Source organism: Arvicanthis niloticus, chromosome 20, assembly GCF_011762505.2.
Source record: "Arvicanthis niloticus isolate mArvNil1 chromosome 20, mArvNil1.pat.X, whole genome shotgun sequence".
NCBI classification, from domain to species: Eukaryota; Metazoa; Chordata; class Mammalia; order Rodentia; family Muridae; genus Arvicanthis; species Arvicanthis niloticus.
This window is the reverse complement of record NC_047677.1, coordinates 15,532,869-15,552,980: the sequence shown is the minus strand read 5'-3', so window position 1 is coordinate 15,552,980 and position 20,112 is coordinate 15,532,869. Positions and strand designations below refer to the sequence as shown.

General features: G+C 43.4%; 1 protein-coding gene across 6 annotated transcripts in view; it reads right to left on the bottom strand.

Annotated features, from left to right (window-relative positions):
* The window catches only part of Afg1l (AFG1 like ATPase), a 164,638-nt gene that overhangs the window by 103,763 nt on the left and 40,763 nt on the right, over window positions 1–20,112 (bottom strand). For 3 of the 6 annotated variants that reach the window (XM_034524248.2, XM_076917230.1, XM_076917234.1), the window contains exons 3-5: window positions 18,977–19,028; window positions 5,359–5,460; window positions 4,051–4,181 (exon numbers count right to left, since the gene is read on the bottom strand). In XM_034524248.2, coding sequence (XP_034380139.1) covers window positions 4,051–4,181; window positions 5,359–5,460; window positions 18,977–19,028 — 285 coding nt within the window. The remainder of the gene's footprint in view (window positions 1–4,050; window positions 4,182–5,358; window positions 5,461–18,976; window positions 19,029–20,112) is intronic. The other 3 variants (XM_076917232.1, XM_076917231.1, XM_076917233.1) reach the window with 1 other exon arrangement.

The following is a 20,112-nucleotide window of genomic DNA, read 5'->3' as shown; positions in this document are numbered from 1 at the left end:
CTCAATATGTACCAAGGCAAAACCTTTGTTGTTGCCTGTGTTTCTCTTAGAAGACTGGGCTTGTTTAAAATACCAATGTAGACTTTTTTTTTTTTTTTTTTTTTTTTTTTTTTCCTTCTTCCCATTAGTCAACCTTTTCAAATAGAAACTCAAATGAGATTACTCAGATAGCCAAGTTCCTGTTAGGACTTCATTATTTGTAGAACATTTTGATTTTGGGGAACCCTAGAAAATATACCTTCATGGGAGCCTTCCTTAATCAAAAACAACAAAAATCTGTAACTGTGTTGATATAAAAACAGATGGAGAGATGGCTGGAGAGATGGCTCAGTGGCTCTGAGCACGGGATGCTCTCCCAGAGGACACAGTTTTTGACTCCCACACCCACATGGCAGCTCACAACAGTCTGAAACTCCACTTCCAAGTGATAGGATGCTTTCTTCTGGCCTCTGTGTACAATGAACACACATGCTATACAGACATACCAGCAGGCAAACTACTCATACAACTAAAATAAAAATGCATACATGCATACATACATATATACATATACATACATACATACAAACATATACGTACACACATACAGTCTTACATATTTACATACATACAAACATACATACATACATACATACATACATACATACATAGATTTAGGGGGCTGAGGAGATGGCTCAGTGGTTAGGAATGCTTACAGAGGGCCTAAGTCTACCTCTCATCACTCCTCATGGGCTCTCACAACTGCCTGTAACTCTAGTTTCCAAGAAGCTGGTGCTCTTTGGCGTTGGTGGCCATCTATACACACATGATACATACAAACTCATGTAGGCAAACACACATATATAAAAATGAAGTAAAATAAAAATAATATGGATATAAGTATATACAGACTTTGTTCACTGCTACATGTTTATTTCATTCTTTGAATTTTAAAAGGAAGCAAGTTAAAACGTCTTCAAGTCCCAAAGGTGTCATCGGCCCCAGACACTGTGCCCACTGGGCCGAACGGGTACATCAGACCTGCTGGCTATGGAGACGTTTCAGGATCACGGGCTTCGCACATCCAAAGTGCAGGGGCCCCTTAGTTCCCTGACTGTTGTCTTTCCAAAGCTCTCATGTCATAGGAATATGACAATTGCCTCTCTAAATGTTTTTAACTTCATACTATTAAAGTTAAAAGTAAGAGTTCTTTTTAAATTATGTTCCTTTCTTTATATATTTCTTTATTATGTGTGGGTGTGTGTGCAGGTCAAAGTATACACGTGGATGTCAGAGGAAATCACATGGATCCTGGGAGCCAGACTCAAGTCATGAGGCTTGACAGCAAATGAGTAACAACCCACCGGGCTATCTCAGCAGAACCATCACTCACTGGGCTATCTCAGCCCAACAACTTCTTTTTTTAATGTCATGAGTTATTTATTATTAGTGTAATCTTGAATCACTGGGCTTGAGCACAGGGATTGTCACCTGCAGAGCGGGCTCATCAGATGGAAGTAAAGATTCTTATATGGTATCTGGGAAACTCTAGTCCTCTGGAGCCTCGTCTCATTACAGGAAAAGATGGCAATTATATTACCAAGCTAAACACAGACAAAAACATTTTAAAGCATGAGTCATTTTTCAAAGTTGTTTATCAACATGTCCTTGATATTTAAAAAAAAAAAATAATGTAAAAAATGAAAATAAAAGGGTCTGGGGAAATGGCCCAGTGGTTAGGAGCACCTGTTGTTTTTGCAGGGGACGTGAATTTAGTTCCCAGCACCCAGAAGGGGACTCAAAATCATCTATAACTCAAATCTTAGAGGCCCCAATGCCCTCTTCTGATCTCCAGGGGCACAGCACATATGTGATGTTTGCATGCATAAAGCTAAAGCACTCACACACATAAAATAAAGTAAAAAATATTTAAAATGAAATAAAAAATTAACTACACAGACTAACATATTTGGAACTATGTTAGTTAAAAGGATAATAATTGAAAAATGAGAAGACATGTTCCTTTCTGTCTGTGGTGACTAGAATAGGATACTTCCATAAGTCTCAGGCCTTTGCATACTGACTTGGTCCTCAGTTGGTGACTGTTGAGGAGGATCAGAATGTATGACCTTGCTGGAGGGAGTATATCACTGGTGGGGTGAGGGTATGGCCTTGTTGGAGGGACTGTGTCCCTGGGGCAGGGGTGGGAGGGAGGTATGGCCTTGCTGGAGGAAGTATATCACTGGGGTGGGTGGGTGGGGTTATAGTCTTGTTGGGGGGAGTATGTCACTGGGGGGTTATGGTCTTGGTGGAGCGGGTATGTCACCAGGGTGAGGGGTTATGGCCTTGCTAGGAGGAGTATGTCACTGGAGGTGGGGGATTTAAGGTTTTAAAAGACTTGTGCCATTTTGAGTTAGCTCTCTGAGGTTCAAATGTGAGGTCACAGCAGCTGCACTAGCTGCTTGCCACCTGCCACTTCCAATATCTCATCACGGGCCATTCCTATAGGATGGCAACCCAAATAAACCCTTTCTTCTATAAGTCACCTTGGCCATGGTGTTTTAGCACAGCTATAGAAGCCATAACTCTACACTAACCATCACGGGCTGACATTCTTAGAAACGGTTTAACTGTAAATGCAGTGCCATCTTCAGAGCAGCCGAATGAGACCCTCTCCTGCATGCTGAAGTTATCTCTTTAGAGGGGCAAAGAGTACGTGCTCTTCTGGAAAACCCGTGCCTCAGAAGACCTTTGTCATTCTAGAACATAAGGGTGAACTGCCAAGCTGAAGACTAAAGAGAAAAAGAAGAAAGATTCCCTCCTCCCCAAGTGGTTTGGGGTTCTTGGTTGCAGAGGGTTAGGGCCCATGACCGCTGGGCATGGCAGCAGGCACGCATGGTGCTGGAACAGTAGCTGAGAACTCATATCTTGATCTGCTACGAGGCACAGAGAGCTAACTGGGAATGGCATGGGCTTTTAAAACCACAAAGGCCACCTCACAGTGACACAGTTCTTCCGACAAGACCACACCTCCTAATCCATCTCAAACAGTTCCACCACCCTATCCAAACATACAAGTCTAGGGAAACAGTTCTCATTCAAACCACCATACTTTATCACAAATTGTACCCTGAGCTTAAAATGAGATGTCGATCGCTTGCTTTTTAAACTCAAGCACTACTGTACAATTGTATTCCATCTGGTATAGAAGGGAAACATGTCATTTACAGTAACTTACAAGTCAGCACACGCCTCTTAAGATAAGCTAGTATTCAGGCTTTCCACACCACATAAACACTCTGCTCTATTTTCTTCTTCTCCCCCTTCTCCCCTTTTCCTCCTCCTCCTCCTCTTCTTCTTCCTCTTCTTCCTCCTCCTTCTCTTTCTTTCAGGTACAACATAAAACATAAAAGCAGGGCTGGAGAGCTGGCTAAGCAGCTAACACTCTTGCTGCTCTTGCAGAGGACTCAGTGCAGTCCCTAGCACCACAACCACCTCTAACTCCAGCTCCAGGGCTCTGGCGCCCCCTTCTGGCCCTCAGAACCGCCTGCAAGTGTATACATGGGGGGAGGGTGCATGTGTGTGCACACACAGATGAACGAATAAGAAAATAGATCTTAAAGCACAATAAAGTCTTTCTTTTCTCAGTGGCCACACAGAAGCAGGGCCTTGTTTATCCTGAGTAGGCCATGCCTTGTGAAACTCTAAACAAGACAGTAAAAATGAAGTAGAAACGGGGAATATGTGAAATCGACTCATAAAATAATGAAAATTCCAGGAGCAAAATATAAATATTCATACATCGTTAAATATGCCATTCTGGGCTGGGGAGGCAGCTCAGCAGTTCAGAGTGGCTAGTGCTCTTGCAGAGGACCTGAGTTCTGTTCCCTGAACCCAGGTCAGGCAGCTCGTGACCACTTGTAACCTCAGTTCCAGGGGACCCAATGTCTCTGGCCTTGGTGAACACTCATACTCACATATACATCCCCATCTGTGCATGTGTACGCACACATGCACACACAATTTAAATAAAAATAAATCTTAAAAAAACGATAAAATTTTCCACTTTACCTGAAATTCATCAAAACATAGGAGAGAAGCTTCTTGGCTGATTTCCTCGGCTATGGGCGCTATCGGGTCATATGACTTAGCCATAAATCCCACCTTCCTTTTTGGCAAACTCTGTTTAAGGCGATGTATCCCTTAGGTGTTAGAAATAAAATAAACAAAATGTTGTGTTAATAGAACATTTGAAGGAACCACAACATATTTTTAATCTCTCAATGAAACTTAACTTGGACATAAAAATTAAGCTTAAATCCCACATGCAATGGGGTTTAGTCACTCCGATTTGATCACTGGAAGGAGTTGCATTATGTCTACTTCAAAACAATTTATTCAATATTATAGTCTTAAAACTGGAATCCAAAGTCATTCGCCTCATTGTGGGATCAGCTTATGGGTGGCGGCGACAGGCAGCCGGATGCATCCGCGGACCGGATGGTCCTGAGGTTGAAGAGCAGAGCGCAGAGGCAGGAAATCGGCCTGGGAAGGGCACATCTTGTCCAGTGATTCTGATCAGAATGCTCTCCAACCCAAAACTCAAGCCATCCCTGCTTATTCATGCTATTCACACCAAACACTGAAAGTACCGGTGTGGGGGGAGAGGGGTGGGCAATGTTCTTATTCTAGGGGGTTATAGCTGAGAGGCAAACAGCACAGACAGGAAAATAATCTACAAACTCCGAGAGATAGGCAAGGCGAGGGAACACACTTGGGTCCTAACAATGGACGGTGATACAGAAGGATCAGAAATTATATCCAGCTGTCTCAAAAAAGTAAACAAGAGGCCTGGCGTGATGGCACACACCTTTTATCCCAGAACTCTGAGACAGAAGCAGGCTGAGTTCAAGGCCAGCCTGGTCTACAGATCAAGTTTCAGGATAGCCAGGGCTACACAGAGAAACCTTATCTCAAACAAACAAAATAAAATAAAATTTAAAACCCAAGAAAGTCAGACAGAAAGACCTGTTAACTATAAAATCTACATGCAAATGCAAACCGAGTGCTTCCAAGATAAGTAAGGCAGTAAGGACCCTAATCACAAGGAACTTGCAGAAAGAGCAGCGGGCGGGCGAGTTCCCCAAGCCCAACCTCTTTGCTCTAACTATGGGGCGCTGAATTGGTCGGAAGAACATTCCCTAGATTCCCTCCCTCTTCCCATATACCACGAAACAAAAGACACCAAAGAAAATCTCACTTCAAGCAAAAGCCTCATTGTTGGTTTGTTCTTTTTTTAAAATTTGTATGTTTATTCACTGCAAAGGAAAATGATTTTTAGTCAGCGCACTGGGAACTGCTGCTTGGACCCCGACTTACTTCTGTGTACGTCCAACATGAAGCCGTGGAAATGGACTCGCTTTTTTCTCTTCATCTCCACATACGCATAAAACATGTCCATCACCATTGTTTTCCCTGTACCTTAAAAATAAAAATAAAAAAATTTAGGAATGCCATTGAGCGGCATGCGCTGATTACAGTAATGATTGTTCATTAGCGCTGGGAAGCCAGAGTCTGCAGCTCTGCTCTGAGGGAGGAGGCGCTTGTTTTCCCTGCTAAACTGGCTCCCAAAGCCTGATTGTCTCCTTTTCATCATATTCCTGTTTGTAGTCAACATTAAGAGGTATGCCCATAGCCTGGCATGACTTAGAGGTTGTTCTTCCATCTTCTCTTCTGGAAGACACTAGAATGGATTAATCTATTAATATATATGTGTGTGTGTGTGTGTGTGTGTGTGTGTGTGTGTGTGTGTATGTATACACACACACACACATATATATATAGTGGGAACTTCAGAAATTAAAAGTAAGAATATCAAGCGAAGGTGGCTGGCAAGATGGCTCAGTAGGCAAGCTTGCAGGCTGTACTTGCAGTGCAACCCTACCAACCTGCATTTGATCAGACACACACACACACACACACACCATTCCTGCGTACACATATATCACAGGCGTGCTTAACAATAATAGATACAAATAATTTTTTAAGGAAGTGAAAAAGTTAAACAATAAATGCAGAGGAAATGGTCAATCATAATACTTTGTTCTGTTTAACACTGAGAACATGTTTTTCAAAACTGAACCCTACTTCAGAAACTCTGATAATCTGTCTGTAAAACTGAATTGCCTAGTTTTCACCACTTGAAAATGTTACTCCCTAGAAATGCGATAGCAGCTGAATGCCAGTCACCTGACACAGGCAAGCACAAAACTGTTTCTCTCTTCTCTCCCAGAAAACCTAGCACTCAGGGACAGAGACAGGGCCCAAAAGACAGCAAGCCAAACCAGCATGTAGAGATCCTGTCTCCTTCCTCCTCTTCCTCAACTTCTCCCTCCTCCTCTCTTCTCCTCCCTCTTCCTCCTCTTCTTCCCCCCTCCCGCTTCTCTCTCGCTCCACGTCTCCCTCTCCTTGCCCCCCCCCCCCCACACATACGCACATCAGGAGATGCAATTACTAACATGCAAAGGCAGTCCAGCAAGCAGGAAGACACAGACTCATCTTGGGGCTTTCTTCCACTCCAGAAAACACCAGGCCCATGCCATTTCAATGCCAGGGTTTTTTATATGTGAAAATAAAATTCCCAGTCAGACTTTTCATGAAAAGGCTCACCTAAATTGAAAAGTGACTCTTTGCAAAAGCTTCAGTACAGTACTTCTGGCTAGAATAGCAGATTCTCAGTTATTACATTAACCAAAAAGAGGATAGCAGTAAACTCTCCAATTCCACTCATGCAACACTGATCCAGAAAAGCTCTTGGATAATCTAATCAAAAAGGTGAGGAGTGTATGCTTGAACTTGGTATGTGTGCAAACTCTCTTCCAAACAGCCTTAAACCAGAGCAAGGTCATCACTGAGCTGGAAGCTAGCCTAGGTTGCTGAGATAAGAGAACAAAAAGTAAAAGCCGCAGACTCTCTTCATGAAACCTAAACACGCGTGCTAACAGTAAGAGCTGAGTGCTTCAGCGATGGCCCAGAGGTTAAAGCACTGGCTGATCTTCCAGAGGACCCTGGTTCGATTCTCAGCACCATGTCAGCTCACAGCCATCTGTAACTCCAGTTCCAGGGGATCTGATACCTTCTTCTGGTCTTCTTGAGGATTGTATGCATGCGATATACAGACATACATTCAGGGAGAACACTCAAACATGTTTAATTCATTAATTCTCAAAAAATTAAAAAAATAAGAGTAAAGCCTGAGAAGCCTTGCCCCACAAGCACTCCTCATTTTTTAAAAAAAAGTGGCAGTTCTATGAATTAGACAAATTGTATGTCCAGACAAGCTGGACAAGGAACCATGGATAAAGAACACCAATCCATAGTGAGATAATCGACTCATGAAAAAGGTCGGAAACCCTGGGCACCGTGGCCCTCCTGGGATCCCAGCCCAGGAGGCTGAGGAGCACTGTCTCAGGACAGTCTGTCTCAGAGGGGTTCCTTTCCCTTCCCACAGCCTCTAACTTCTGGTCTTTCTACCCTGCTTTAAGACAAATGAGATGTGAAAGGCAACAGCAGTGCTTAGAGGTAACTTCATGAAACGCTTCTGTTAGAACACAGCACCTTAAACTCAACAGGGATTTATCCTATTCCACAGAGTCCGAAAAGGCAGCAAGTGGGAAGGAGAGCAATAAACCAGAAGCTAAATAACTAAAAACATTAATAGATACATATATGTATACACACATATACATACCCAGATATACACAAATACATACTTACATACACACATATATATTACATTAATATGTATTATTATATAAGTTATATAATTAACTATATAATTATATGATTTATATAATTATATATAATTGATACAGCAATATAGATTAATAAAGCATATATATGATATATGTGTGTATGTATTAAACATATATGAATATATGGGAGGAAACACAAAGCAATGACTGGAAGCAGCAGCACACAGCATGTCACTTATGTGAGTTTCTCTAAGGGACATTGGAGACATTTTCTGATAGATATTCAAGTGTTTGGTTTCAATGCTATCTCGAGCCAGGCTCCAGACAGGTATTTGGGGGACCCGGCAGCATAGAGGCACTCAACCACAAGTCACTGTGGCGCACACCTACAACCCCAGAACCCCAAGGCCAGTCTCAGCTACATACTGAGTTTGAGGCTAGCTCAGATTAAATAAGACTTCATCTCAAAACCCAAAGCAGCAGCAAAATAAAGAAGGAACTCCTGTTTCTGCTGGTGAGCACAACAACAGCACAGCCAACTGCTGGGGCACAATATGGCAGGCTCTCAAATTAAACACAACACAACCGTTACCCATATCCCCTTTGGGGTAAATAGACTTGCTAGAATGGGAGATAAAAGAAGGTCTATGAATTAATGTTCACATCAGCATTATCCGCATAGCGGAAGATGGAATGGCTCAAAACACCCTCCGATAGACAGATAACAAACTGGAATACACAGGTGAGGAAATATTATTCAGCCTTGAAGAGGAAGAAAACTCATGTGTGATTGGAATTTTTTTACCCACCCACACAAAAAAAATTTTTTTAGTTTATTCATGATTCATTCTTCAAATTACCTCCCTCCAAACTAATAGTTTATAAAGTTTGTTTTAAACTATACTGATGGTTTTAAAATGGGAAGGACGAGACAACAAAGACTCTAGAGGGGAAATACTGATGTGGGGGACAAGGTAGATAAATCTTGAAGATATTTTAATAAATAAAATAAGCCAGATATGAAAGTGATTCCCTCTCCATGAGTAGCCTAGAGTAGCCAGACTCACAACACAAAGGAGAACAGTGGGCTCCAGGGACTTAAGGCTGGAGAAAAGGGGGGAAGTGGAAACTAGGGATAAGCTTTCAAGTGAGCAATGGTTCATCTGTCTCTGCACCACATCCCCAAAGAGACACACTGCCTGCCTCGGGGCAGATACTCAACAGAACGCCCGTCCAGTGGTGAGGACAAGGCCAGAGGACCTGGGGAGAAATGGAAGGAGTCTGACACGAATGTCTAGCAAGCTGGCAATGTTGCTTCATTCTCTAAGAATCAGAAATAAGCCTCCTGTTTCCTCAAGAGAGGAGTATTGCCAGGGGTCAACTCTAACAATCGCAAGCTTTCAGTGCTTACAGTTCAAGCACTATATAGTAAGAAGTCAAAAACAACTCCTGGAGAACATCCCTAGTGGTCCCTTCTCTCCCCGGCACACAAGGCTGTATGTAAGTGGTGTCTTCCATGCCCCTCCAGCCTCAGTCTCGGCAGCTTCTGGAGTTCAGTGTGAGGGTAGAATGCACCAGGCTGCTCCAGGTAAGGACCATGGGACATGTGCTTCCACTCTCTTGTCATACTCCAGACAGATCATTAACCCTGCCCGGACCACTGCAGTAGAACTGAAGTTCCCAAACAAAGGACAGAAGAAAAGAAGGGGTGGGGAGGGGACCTGCACGTGTGGTGCAGAGTCTACAAGGCTAAATAAACCTCGGGATTAAGGAGTGTTACAATGTTACAACCAGAGCTAAATTGTCTCAGCTATTTTTAGTCCTTTTGAAAGCCATCCATTGTCCACACCTAATCTGACCTAATATCCTTGTGACTATCAAAACTTTGAAACTTATTAGCTGACTACTAACCCTAAATTTAGGAATGTCACTAGGTCTCAAACCTACCTCGGTTGTCTTGCCTAGCTGCTGCCTAAACACCTGTGGCCCCACCAACGTGTTTATCTACAACTTCCTTTGTTCTGCAACTACAAGCACTGCCATAGTGGAGTGCAGCGTGGGAAACCTGAATCTGTTTCAGGCCCTGGCGGATCACTTGGCTCCAGAAAACAATGGCCTCTTCCTCTCTTTGAGTTGGGAGCTGGGTTTTTGCCTTGATAGTCTTCTGGTCAAAGGCTTGTGACAGAACCAGCTACATGCCAAGAGTGGGGCCACAAACCATTACCACCACCACCACAACCACCACCATTATTACCGCTTTCAGCCTCTGGATGTAACAAGCTAAATATAAATACTATTACTGAAAACAGTTTTTGTTGAGGCTTGGTCTGTCGCTATGTATTATAATGCTAAATACTGGTCCCCAGGGTCTGGTTGCCCCCAGGGAAAAGGAAATCTTCATGTGCACCATGTGATGCTATGTAACCATGGTGGTTTGAATATGCTTGGCCCAGACAGTGGCACTATTTGGAGGTGTGGTCTCGTTGGAGTAGGTATAGCCTTGTTAGAGGAAGTCACTGTGGGTGTGGGCTTTAAGAACTTCATCCTGGCCAGGCAGTGGTGGTGCACACCTTTAATCCCAGCACTTGGGAGGCAGAGGCAGACAGATTTATGAGTTCGAGGCCAGCCTGGTCTATGGAGTGAGTTCCAGGACAGCCAGGGCTATACAGAGAAACCCTGTCTCAAAAAAAAAAAAAAAAAAAAAAAAAAAACCCAAAACATTCTACTACTACTGATAATACTATTAATAATAATACTATTAATAATAATATTTTTTTTTAAAAAAAAAGAACTTCATCCTAGCTGCCTGGAAGCCAGACTTTTCCTTGTGGCCTTCAGATGAAGATGTAGAGCTCTCAGCTCCTCCTGCACCATGCCTGCCCAGATGCCGTCCAGTCTGCCTGAGGCTCAGGTGAAGAGAGTCAAATTAATTGCACTGACAAAGGAGGTCTCAAAACAATCCAGTTTAGACTCTGTGCTGTGGTTTAGTCTCATGAAGAGCGTTATAAGGAAGTGTAGCAAGCTTAGAAAGGAAAAAATACAAAATGAGTGGTTTAAGTAAAAAAAGGGCACTAGGAAGTGAAATGGAGCTGAACTCTGTGTTCAAGGAGATAAAGAAATTAAGAGAGTGGTGACCTCAGGGCAAGATCCATCCACCTAAGCTTATTGATTCTGTTTGCAGTTGGACAAGAAATAGTTTGGACTTTTAATCTGGAATGAACTACAATCCAGAAATAGAGGGCACTCTTGTGATCTAGATCTTGAGACTGGAAGACACAGACTTTTGATCGAGATCTTGAGAAACGTGGCCATGAAAAGCTTAGGCCCAGGTGTGGTGGTACACACCTTTAATCCCAGCATTAAAGAGCCATACAGATCTCTAAATTCAAGGTCCATCTACAGAGCAAGTTTCAGGACAGCCAAGCTTAGGCAGTGAGGGAGTTGGAAAAGAGAAAGTTGATAAGAGAATAAGGTGGGGCACATGTTCCAGCCCCAGCAAGCAGCAGAACTTCGGAGCTTCTGCCACATGGCTCTGGCTTTAGAGTTCAGAATAGAAGGGACTCCTGGGACAATTGATGCTGGTTAGCTGGAGCTAAGAAATTAGCAGTGATTAAAAAGAGACCAGCATCACTGAGGTGACATCTTCTGGGAAATGTTTCCTAAGAGCACAAAGAAGCTGTTTTCCAGAGAGCCAAGGTTGCACCTCGTGCTGCTACTGGACTTGGTGATGCGAAAGAGTCACCCAGGTGGTACTGGATTTGAAGGCATGAAGGGGTCATGAAGAGCAGCTGAGGCTTGGCACAGTGAGAGGCCATGGAAGGCCATTGATGAAGGTGCAGCCTCAGTTGCAATTGATGGCCCAGGACTGAGGGGTCATGCAAAGAAGGTGAGGCTTGGCACCATGAAGGGAGCCTGTGAGAGGCTATTGGTGAAGCCTAGTTGCAGTTGAGACCCCAGTGTACTGGAGATGCCTGTACCATGGGATGATCGCCAAGAACAGCAGCAATAGCGGCATGGAGTCAACCAGAGCCTAGAGTGCTACAGAGGGCAGAGCCAGAGAAGTGACACCAGCCCTTTGGAGGAGCCCAGAAGACCATGTCTGGATCCCAGACACTGAAACAAGAAGCTGTGAAGTTGAAGTTTACTTGAAGAACCCAAGATGTTCGAGATGCCAGAGCCATGGGATACCTGCCGAGGAAAGCTGCTGACAGGGAGTGGAACCAGCCCAGGAGAAAGAAGTGTGCTGCAGTCAACAAAGGTGAAAAGGGAGCTGGAGACCTGAAGACTGCTTTGACATCAGACATGGAGATGCAGAGTTTGGAGTTTGCCCAGCTGGTTTCCTGTCTTGCTTTGGAGACTACAGTTAAGTGATTGAATGACACACTGGTCCCTTCCGGTCTGGGCCAGAGCACTGAGCAGATCTTGGGTGGCAGCTCTGTCCCCAACCTCCAAGAACCCAGAGGAAGCAGGGATCCCAGGCGCTCTAACTTGGACAGTGTTTTAGAAACTAGTTCTCAGATCTGAGGCCTGGATCAGACCTCTGCCAGGTCTGCTGTTGTGTGGACCCCGGATTCCACCTGAGACATACTGGAAGGTCCACTCAACCCAGAGCCACAGAGGAACAACTGAACTCAGAGTGTCAGACAACATATCCTGAGATATTCTAGAGGAGACACTGCACCCAGAACAGCAGACACCTAGCTGGACTACTACCTTGGAGGCACCATATCCTGAGGCATCCTAGAGGTACCACTGTAATCAGTGCAGCTGGAAAAGATCACAGAGACATCTGGACCCCTAGGAGATCAGATACAAGCTAGATAACTGGAAAGACAGGCTTCAGTCAGAGACAGCAAGTACAGGCAGCACTAGAGTTAACCAGATGGCAAAAGGCAAGAGCAAGAATGTAAGCAACAGAAACCAAAGTTACATGGCATCATCAGAACCCAGCTCCCCCATCAGAGCAAGCCCTGAACACCCCATCACACCAGAAAAGCAGGAATCAGAATTAAAATCACTTCTCATGATGATGATAGAGGGCTTTAAGAAAGACATAAATAACACTCTCAAAGAACTTAAGGAGAGCACTGGTAGGCAGATAGAAACCCTTAAAGAGGAAACACAAAAATCCCTTAAGGAATTGCAAGAAAATGCAACCAAACGGGAAAAGGAATTAAACAGAACCATGCAGGATCTAAAAATGAAAGTAGAAACAATAAAGAAATCACAAAGGGACAATACCCTGGAGATAGAAAACCTAAAAAAAAGATGAGGAGTCATAGACACAAGTATCACCAACAGAATACAAGAGATGGAAGAGAGAATCTCATGTGCAGAAGATACCATGGAAAACATTGACACAACTGTCAAAGAAAATGCAAAATACAAAAAGCTACTAACCCAAACTATACAAGAAATCCAAGACACAATGAGAAGGCCAAAACTAAGGATAATGGGTATAGATGAGGGGGAAGACACCCAACTTAAAGGACCAGTAAATATCCTCAACAAAATTATAGAGGAAAACTTCCCTAACCTAAAGAAAGAGATGTCCATAAATATACAAGAAGCCTACAGAACTCCAAATAGTTTAGACCAGAAAAGAAATACTTCCCGCCATATAATAGTCAAAACATCAAATGTACAAAACAAAGAAAAAATACTAAAAGCAGTAAGGGAAAAAGGCAAAGTAACATATAAAGGCAGACCTATAAGAATTACACCAGACTTCTCACCAGAGACCATAAAAGCCAGAAGATCCTAGACCAATATCATACAGACCCTAAGAGAACACAAATGCCAGCCCAGACTACTATACCCAGCAAAACTGTCAATCATTATTGATGGAGAAACCAAAATATTCCATGACAAATCCAAATTTACATAGTATCTCAACACAAATCCAGCACTTCAAAGAATAATTGGTGGAAAACTCCAACACAAGGAGGGAAACTACAACCTAGAAAAAGCAAGAAAGTAATCTTCCAAAAACCCCAAAAGAAGATAGTTACACAAACATATCTCCACGGATGTTAGCCCAAAAGCTTGGATTAGCGAAGACTCAACCCACAGACCACATGAAGCTCATGAAGAAGGAAGACCAAGAGAGGATGCCTCAGTTCTACTTAGAACGAGAAACAAAAATGCTCAAGGGAGCAAATAGGGAAACAAAACATGGAACAGAAACTGAAGGAGGGGCCATCAGGAGACCATTCCACCTGGGTATTCACCCCATGTACAGCCACCTAAGCTAAACACTGTTGTGGATGGCTGGAAGTGCATAATGTGAGGAACATGATATAGCTGTCTCCTTAGAGGTCTGCCAAAGACTAACACACTCAGAGGATGATGCTCACAGTTAACCACTGATATGATCAGGGGTTTTCCAATGGAGAACTTAGTGAGAGGACTGAAGGAGCAGAAAGGGTTAGTGACCCCAGGTGGAAAGCAACAATACCAATCAACCAGAGGCTCCCAGGGTCTAAACCACCAGCCTGGGAACACATAGGGAGGGACCCAAGACTCCAGAGGTATATGTAGGGGAGGATGGCCTTGTCGGACATAGGTGGGAGAGGAGTTTCTTGGTCCCATAAAAAAAAAATGAACACACAGTGGGGGGGGGGGGAATGTGAGGGTGGGGAGGGGGTAGTGAGGGAGGGTAGATACAGTCACTGCCTCATAGAAGCATGAGGAGGGGGATGGGATAGAAGGTTTCTGGGTGGTGGGAGGAAGTAGGGTATGGGGATAAAATCTGAAACGTAAATACTACAACCAATTTTAACAAGCGAAACAAAAAGTCGTCAGAACCAACATCTTTAAAAAAAAATGTCAGCCCCCTGGGGGTGGGAAATTTTTTTTTCTTGATACTAAAACTTGTTCTGAGAATTGTATATTGCAGAATACACAGCCTTGGTGTATCTACTCATCAAGCATACTGAGCAGACCTGCCCAAACCTCCAATGTCCTGGAATTCCATCTGGATTCAGTGAAGACACAGCATCAGAGGCTTATCAACTTACTCTTCCCCCCACCCCTCTTCTAAAATCTCAACGCCCTTAATCAGCTTGAAGAAGTTAAAGAAGAGTCAGCGCCCCTATTCCCTGAGCTTGGGGACTAAGGTGGTTAATAATGGTCTGTCTTTCTAGGGAAAAGTAGTGGTTTTGTTGGAACAGGGGGGATTAGCTAGAACTTATTGCATAGCCATAACCTATTGGTAGAAATCTGTATAATTATTATCAAGATGAAGTTATAATTTCTTAAATGGTACAAAATTTACTTTGATTTCAAATTTAAGGTTTTCATTGGTATGAGCCTCTTATTAATATAAAAATGAGATGAATATTGATACTCTCATGGGCATTGTGCCTGTATAACACATTTAGGAATACAAGGCCTAGACCCAGTCCTTTTTTAACTTTTTTAACTGATTTGGGACAGTTAACCTATGAGTTAAGGGACTATAGCAAATTCATGGTTTTGAGTTTATTGTTAGGGTGTTTTCCATATTTTATTTAGAAATAGCTAAGAGGAGTGAACAGACAACAGTCCAGGTTACCTTACATGGATAGTTGGTTTTCAAAACATCAGAAGTCCATAGAACTGATGCTACAAATATTTATATATTAATGTTCATTTTGATTAGAGACCTGTCTGCTCCTGACAGCTTCCTGTCATGGATTCTAAGAAGAAATTGAGCATCCTTGGAGATACTCCAGTTGTGCGGTGACAGCCACTAGGCAAGAATTGCCTTTCTCCATCTACAGACAAATTACTGTCCAGAAAAGGACACACATGCAGAATAGTTGACTGATTATATCGGCCTAGACAGAGTAATCAGCCCTTAATAATCCTGCATCACTAAGGTCTGTCAGATGATTCTGGGCCAGAAGGCTGAAGATTTGATGCTCCAACATTCGGTAGTATAGGGGCTTTTCAGGTGTTCAGCGGTCTCTATAAATTGGCTAAGTTTTAGAAGCTATGCTTAGTGCTTCCCATAACTTCAGTTAACTCAGTCATTCTGGATTTCTGATGGGGTTGAAGACCTATAGTCTCATAACCAATCCTGGCTATTTACTTTGAGAGAAAAGGTCTGAGTAGATGGTTTTCAGCTGACATTCATTCTAAAGCCAAAAAGCCAGGATCAAAAGTAAGTGTTTTAGTTAGAAGAGATGACAGAGGTTCTGGTTAGTCAACAGAATGATGGACTGGGTATTAGGACTATCTTGTACCTCACTGGTACAATTAGGAATAAGTATTCTCTAATTGTATTTTGAGAGAAAAGTTTTACTTTAACAGGAAGAGTGATATGTAGGAGGAGCTAAGTGGGAAGGAGTACTGAGAGGAAGAGATGGAACAAGGAGAGAAGATGAAGAAGAGGAGAAGCTAGGTGATGAGAGAGAGAAAGAGAGAGGGGGCATGGAGGCAGATGTTCACATGTCTCCACCAGTCAAAGATAGTTTTAATATCTAGGTTGGGTATTGTGTTACGATTCTGATTGAGCATTACCAAACTTATAAATCCTTTGATTAACATTTTTTAAAAAATCGTATAAAAGCAAAAAGGAAAGGGGGGGGCATGGGACAGGGGTGTTCTAGGGAAGGGAAATGGGGAAAGGGGATGGCATCTTAAATGTAAATAAAATATAAAATAAAAAAAAGATAATTATAAAAAAAAGTGATTGAATGAATCTCAGAAGAGACATTGAACTTTAGATTTTTAACATTGTTGAGACTACTATAGACTATGGGGACTTCTGAAGTCAGACTAAATGTATTTTGCATTGTGCTATGGCTAGGTATGGCCACCATAGACTCAGGTGTTTGAAAATGAGAACTTGGCCTGTGGGAGCCAAGTGAAATGTGGTGGTTGGCCCAGAAAATGGCACTACTTGAAAGTGTGTCCTTGTGGGAATAGGTGTGTTACTGTGGGTGTGGGCTTTAGGACCCTCATCGTAGCTGCCTGGAAGCCAGTCTTCTCCTAGCAGCCTTTGGTTGAAGATGTAGAACCCTCAGCTTCTCCTGCACCATGCCTGCCTAGATGCTGCCATGATCCTGCCTTGACGATAATGGACTAAACCTCTGAACCTGTAAGCCAGCCCCAATTAAATGTTGTCCTTTATAAGAGTTGCCTTGGTCAGGGCGTCTGTTCACAGCAGTAAAACCCTAACTACAACAGTAACCTTGTTCCTTAATTTAAAACTATTGGTTGAATAAAGATGCCTACAGCCTATAGCTGGGCTGAAGAGAGTTAGGCAGTGTTTTGATTCCTAGGCTTGGGGTCTGAGGAGGACCATGGGGTAAAAGAAGGTGGATCGAGGAGACAACACCATGGAGTGGGTGAGTCATGAAATCACGGCCATGAGGTCTGGCCAATTGGAGTTAAGAGCAGCCCAGATGGAGCATGTAAGTCATAACTCAGGGCTATTGAAAGGGAAGGAGACACTAATAGCTCAGAGGGTAGGTATCTGCCCAGCTCTAATGCTTTAAAGGCCCATTATAAATATAAAAGGTTTGTGTCTTTTATCTGGCAACTGAATGATCAAAAATAGTGTAGAAACCCCCTGACTGAGAATAAAATATACTACAAGTTTTCTTGAAGGTTGAACTACAATTTTAATCCAGCAATTTAAATACCAATCCTGTGGAAGTTCCCTGTATGTAGGATCCACCCAAGTCCCTCGTTTCTACCCATCTATGAATAAAGAGTACACTCCGGCGGGCACCACAGAACACAAGACAGTGGAAAAATGAACGGCAGCAAGAGGGGTTAGGAAGCAGATCCCCTCCTTCCCAGTGAACCCCCTTAGATTTGGCAGCTGGTCCTCGAGTCCAAATGGGAGGGTGAAGAATAGGAGTTTATTAGGGAGATGTTCTGAGACTGTTTTTCCAGTCAGAGAGCCCCACACCCCAGTATGAGAACTTGACTTTTCATTACTACTCCTTTTCCGAGTATTCTAAACTGGCTCTAACCAACAAAAGTCATCTCACTTCCTAGTTCAAGGTTTGTTTCTCTTCCCCTCTGTATTATAAAGGTATTTTAACCAACAGTTATGTGCTCCAGCCTGCATTGACCATCCAAGAGTATATTTATCTTCTCTCTGCCTCTGCCTCTCTGCCTCTCTGCCTCTCTGCCTCTCTGCCTCTCTGCCTCTCTGCCTCTCTGCCTCTCTGCCTCCGCCGCCTCCGCCTCCGCCTCTCTCTCTCTCTCTCTCTCTCTCTCTCTCTCTCTCTCTCTCCCTCTCTCTCCTCTCTCTCTGTTTTGCCCTCTCTCCCTCTTCCTTTATTTTGTTTGAGACAAGGCCTTACAGCATAGCCCAGGCTAGCCTCAAGCTCATGCTCCTCCCACCTCAGCCTCCTTCGTGGTAGTTTTTTCAAGACCCCTGATGCTAGTGCATCTCCATCCAATCAGACAGTCCCAGAACCTTCACAGTCTTGTTTGTCAGGCCCTCTGTGTAAGTCTTTACCAATCATCTCTGTTTATGGTTCAGTGGTTAAGGTAACAGGAACCACGAAGAGCAGATCTTTTGCAATGACTGAACATGAAAGGGTATGTTCAAGAACTGTGATGCTCTCCCAAGGAACAAGAGTCGGCCAGAGCGAGGGCCCTGAGCAGTGCCCCTGACGCAGAACACTGAGGAGCACCCGCTGCAGGGGGGAAGGGTACCACCCATCTGGAAACTCGCTGAGACCAGCAGAGGAGCTGAGAAAAGGAAAGTTTGCCCAATGCGGAGAACTAGGAGAGGAAGGAGCAGCTGGCACTGAGGCCCGAATGGTGTCTACTAACTAATGTAAGGGAAACTGCAGGGTGATGCTGAGGCAGGAGGACCACTTGAGTTCATAGGTCATTACTCTAAGGTTTAGATCAGGAATAGAAGAAATATGCATGGAAATTAAAAAGAAAACAGGAATAAGCTTGTTTTAACCAGAGGCAGGCTTAGAGAGCTGCGCTGGAGTGAGACCCTGGATGGCTGTCACCTACAGATGACTTCCGTCCTATGGGTCGCCCAGCATAAGTGTATTTACAGTCTGGTGTGACACTGCTTCTGCCTTTAACTGCAGCCCCAGCCTCTGAGCACCCATGGCAGAAGCTGAGGTGGCTGTCCCTCCCTCTCACACTCCTCATCCCATTTCCCTCTGGTCTGGGACTGAGAGGTGTGGACACGGACGGACAGACGTTTTTTTAGTCCCCGGGGGAAAGCTGCAGAACCTCCTGACGGGCCCACCCACCACTTACTTAACACTTACCGACATCTCCATAAACATACAGGCCCTTTGGAGGTTTGCTCCTTGAAAAAAGCTGCAAATTAAGAACAAATTACAAATTTTCTACCATTCAAATAATTACATATAATCATATATACATAATGTTCCCAACTGTGCTATATATAGGACAACAAGGGGGCAATTATATACAATAAGTAGAAAAAAAAAACTTGGTGTGAAAGTCTGCAAAGCCAAAACATAAGCAGCCTTTAAAAGGGAGGTGTTCTTGATAGACCGCAACACAGATAAATCTTGAGGACATAGTATTAGTAAAATAAGTTAGTCAAATAAAGATAAAATACTTCTAACCCGTTGTTACCAGGGTGGAGCAGAGGCAAGGAATCACTGTTCAGAGGATACAGCATCCCATCTGTGTGACATGAAGAGATGGGTAGGAGTAATACAGAAAACTATGTCCACATTTATTACTGCTGAGCTGTGTAATGAGAAGGACTTAAGATGGCTAGCATGTAAGACACCTGTAATCCCAGCACACAAGAGGCTGAGGCAGGAGGATATCACAACTATACCACCAGACCTGTGCATTAAAGGGCAAAACCTGAAAGAAAGCACAACTTAGAATCCAGTCCATAACACTCTTGTTTCTGTTGTGTAGCCCATGGGCTCACTCACCTCCACTAAATCCATCCCCTGATGCGAGCCACAGGCTGGTACAGGCCAGGCAAGCTGGTCTTCTCTGCTTTGACTCTAACGTATGCACAGCTTCTCTATGTCCCCTCCAAGTCATTACTCCTCTGAAAACAGACTCCCACCTGCCAACATCTCAGGTTTGCTTTCTTTCTTTTTTGTGTGAAACATTGTGTCACATGGTTTTCAACTTGCCAACAAAAAAAGAATTACACCCTTAAACAATTGTAAAACAATGTCATATTTGAAACCTAAAACCTAAAAAATTCTCTAAATGAATGCTTGCAATGTTAGAAATTTCTCTCTCTCTCTCTCTCTCTCTCTCTCTCTCTCTCTCTCTCTCTCTCTCTCTCTCTCTCTCTCTCTCTCTCTCTCTCTCTCTGTGTGTGTGTGTATCCTCTATCCTCTCTCTCTGGTTTGGGTTTGGTTTTCTGGGGTTTTTTTTTTTTGGGGGGGGGGTTGTTTTTGTT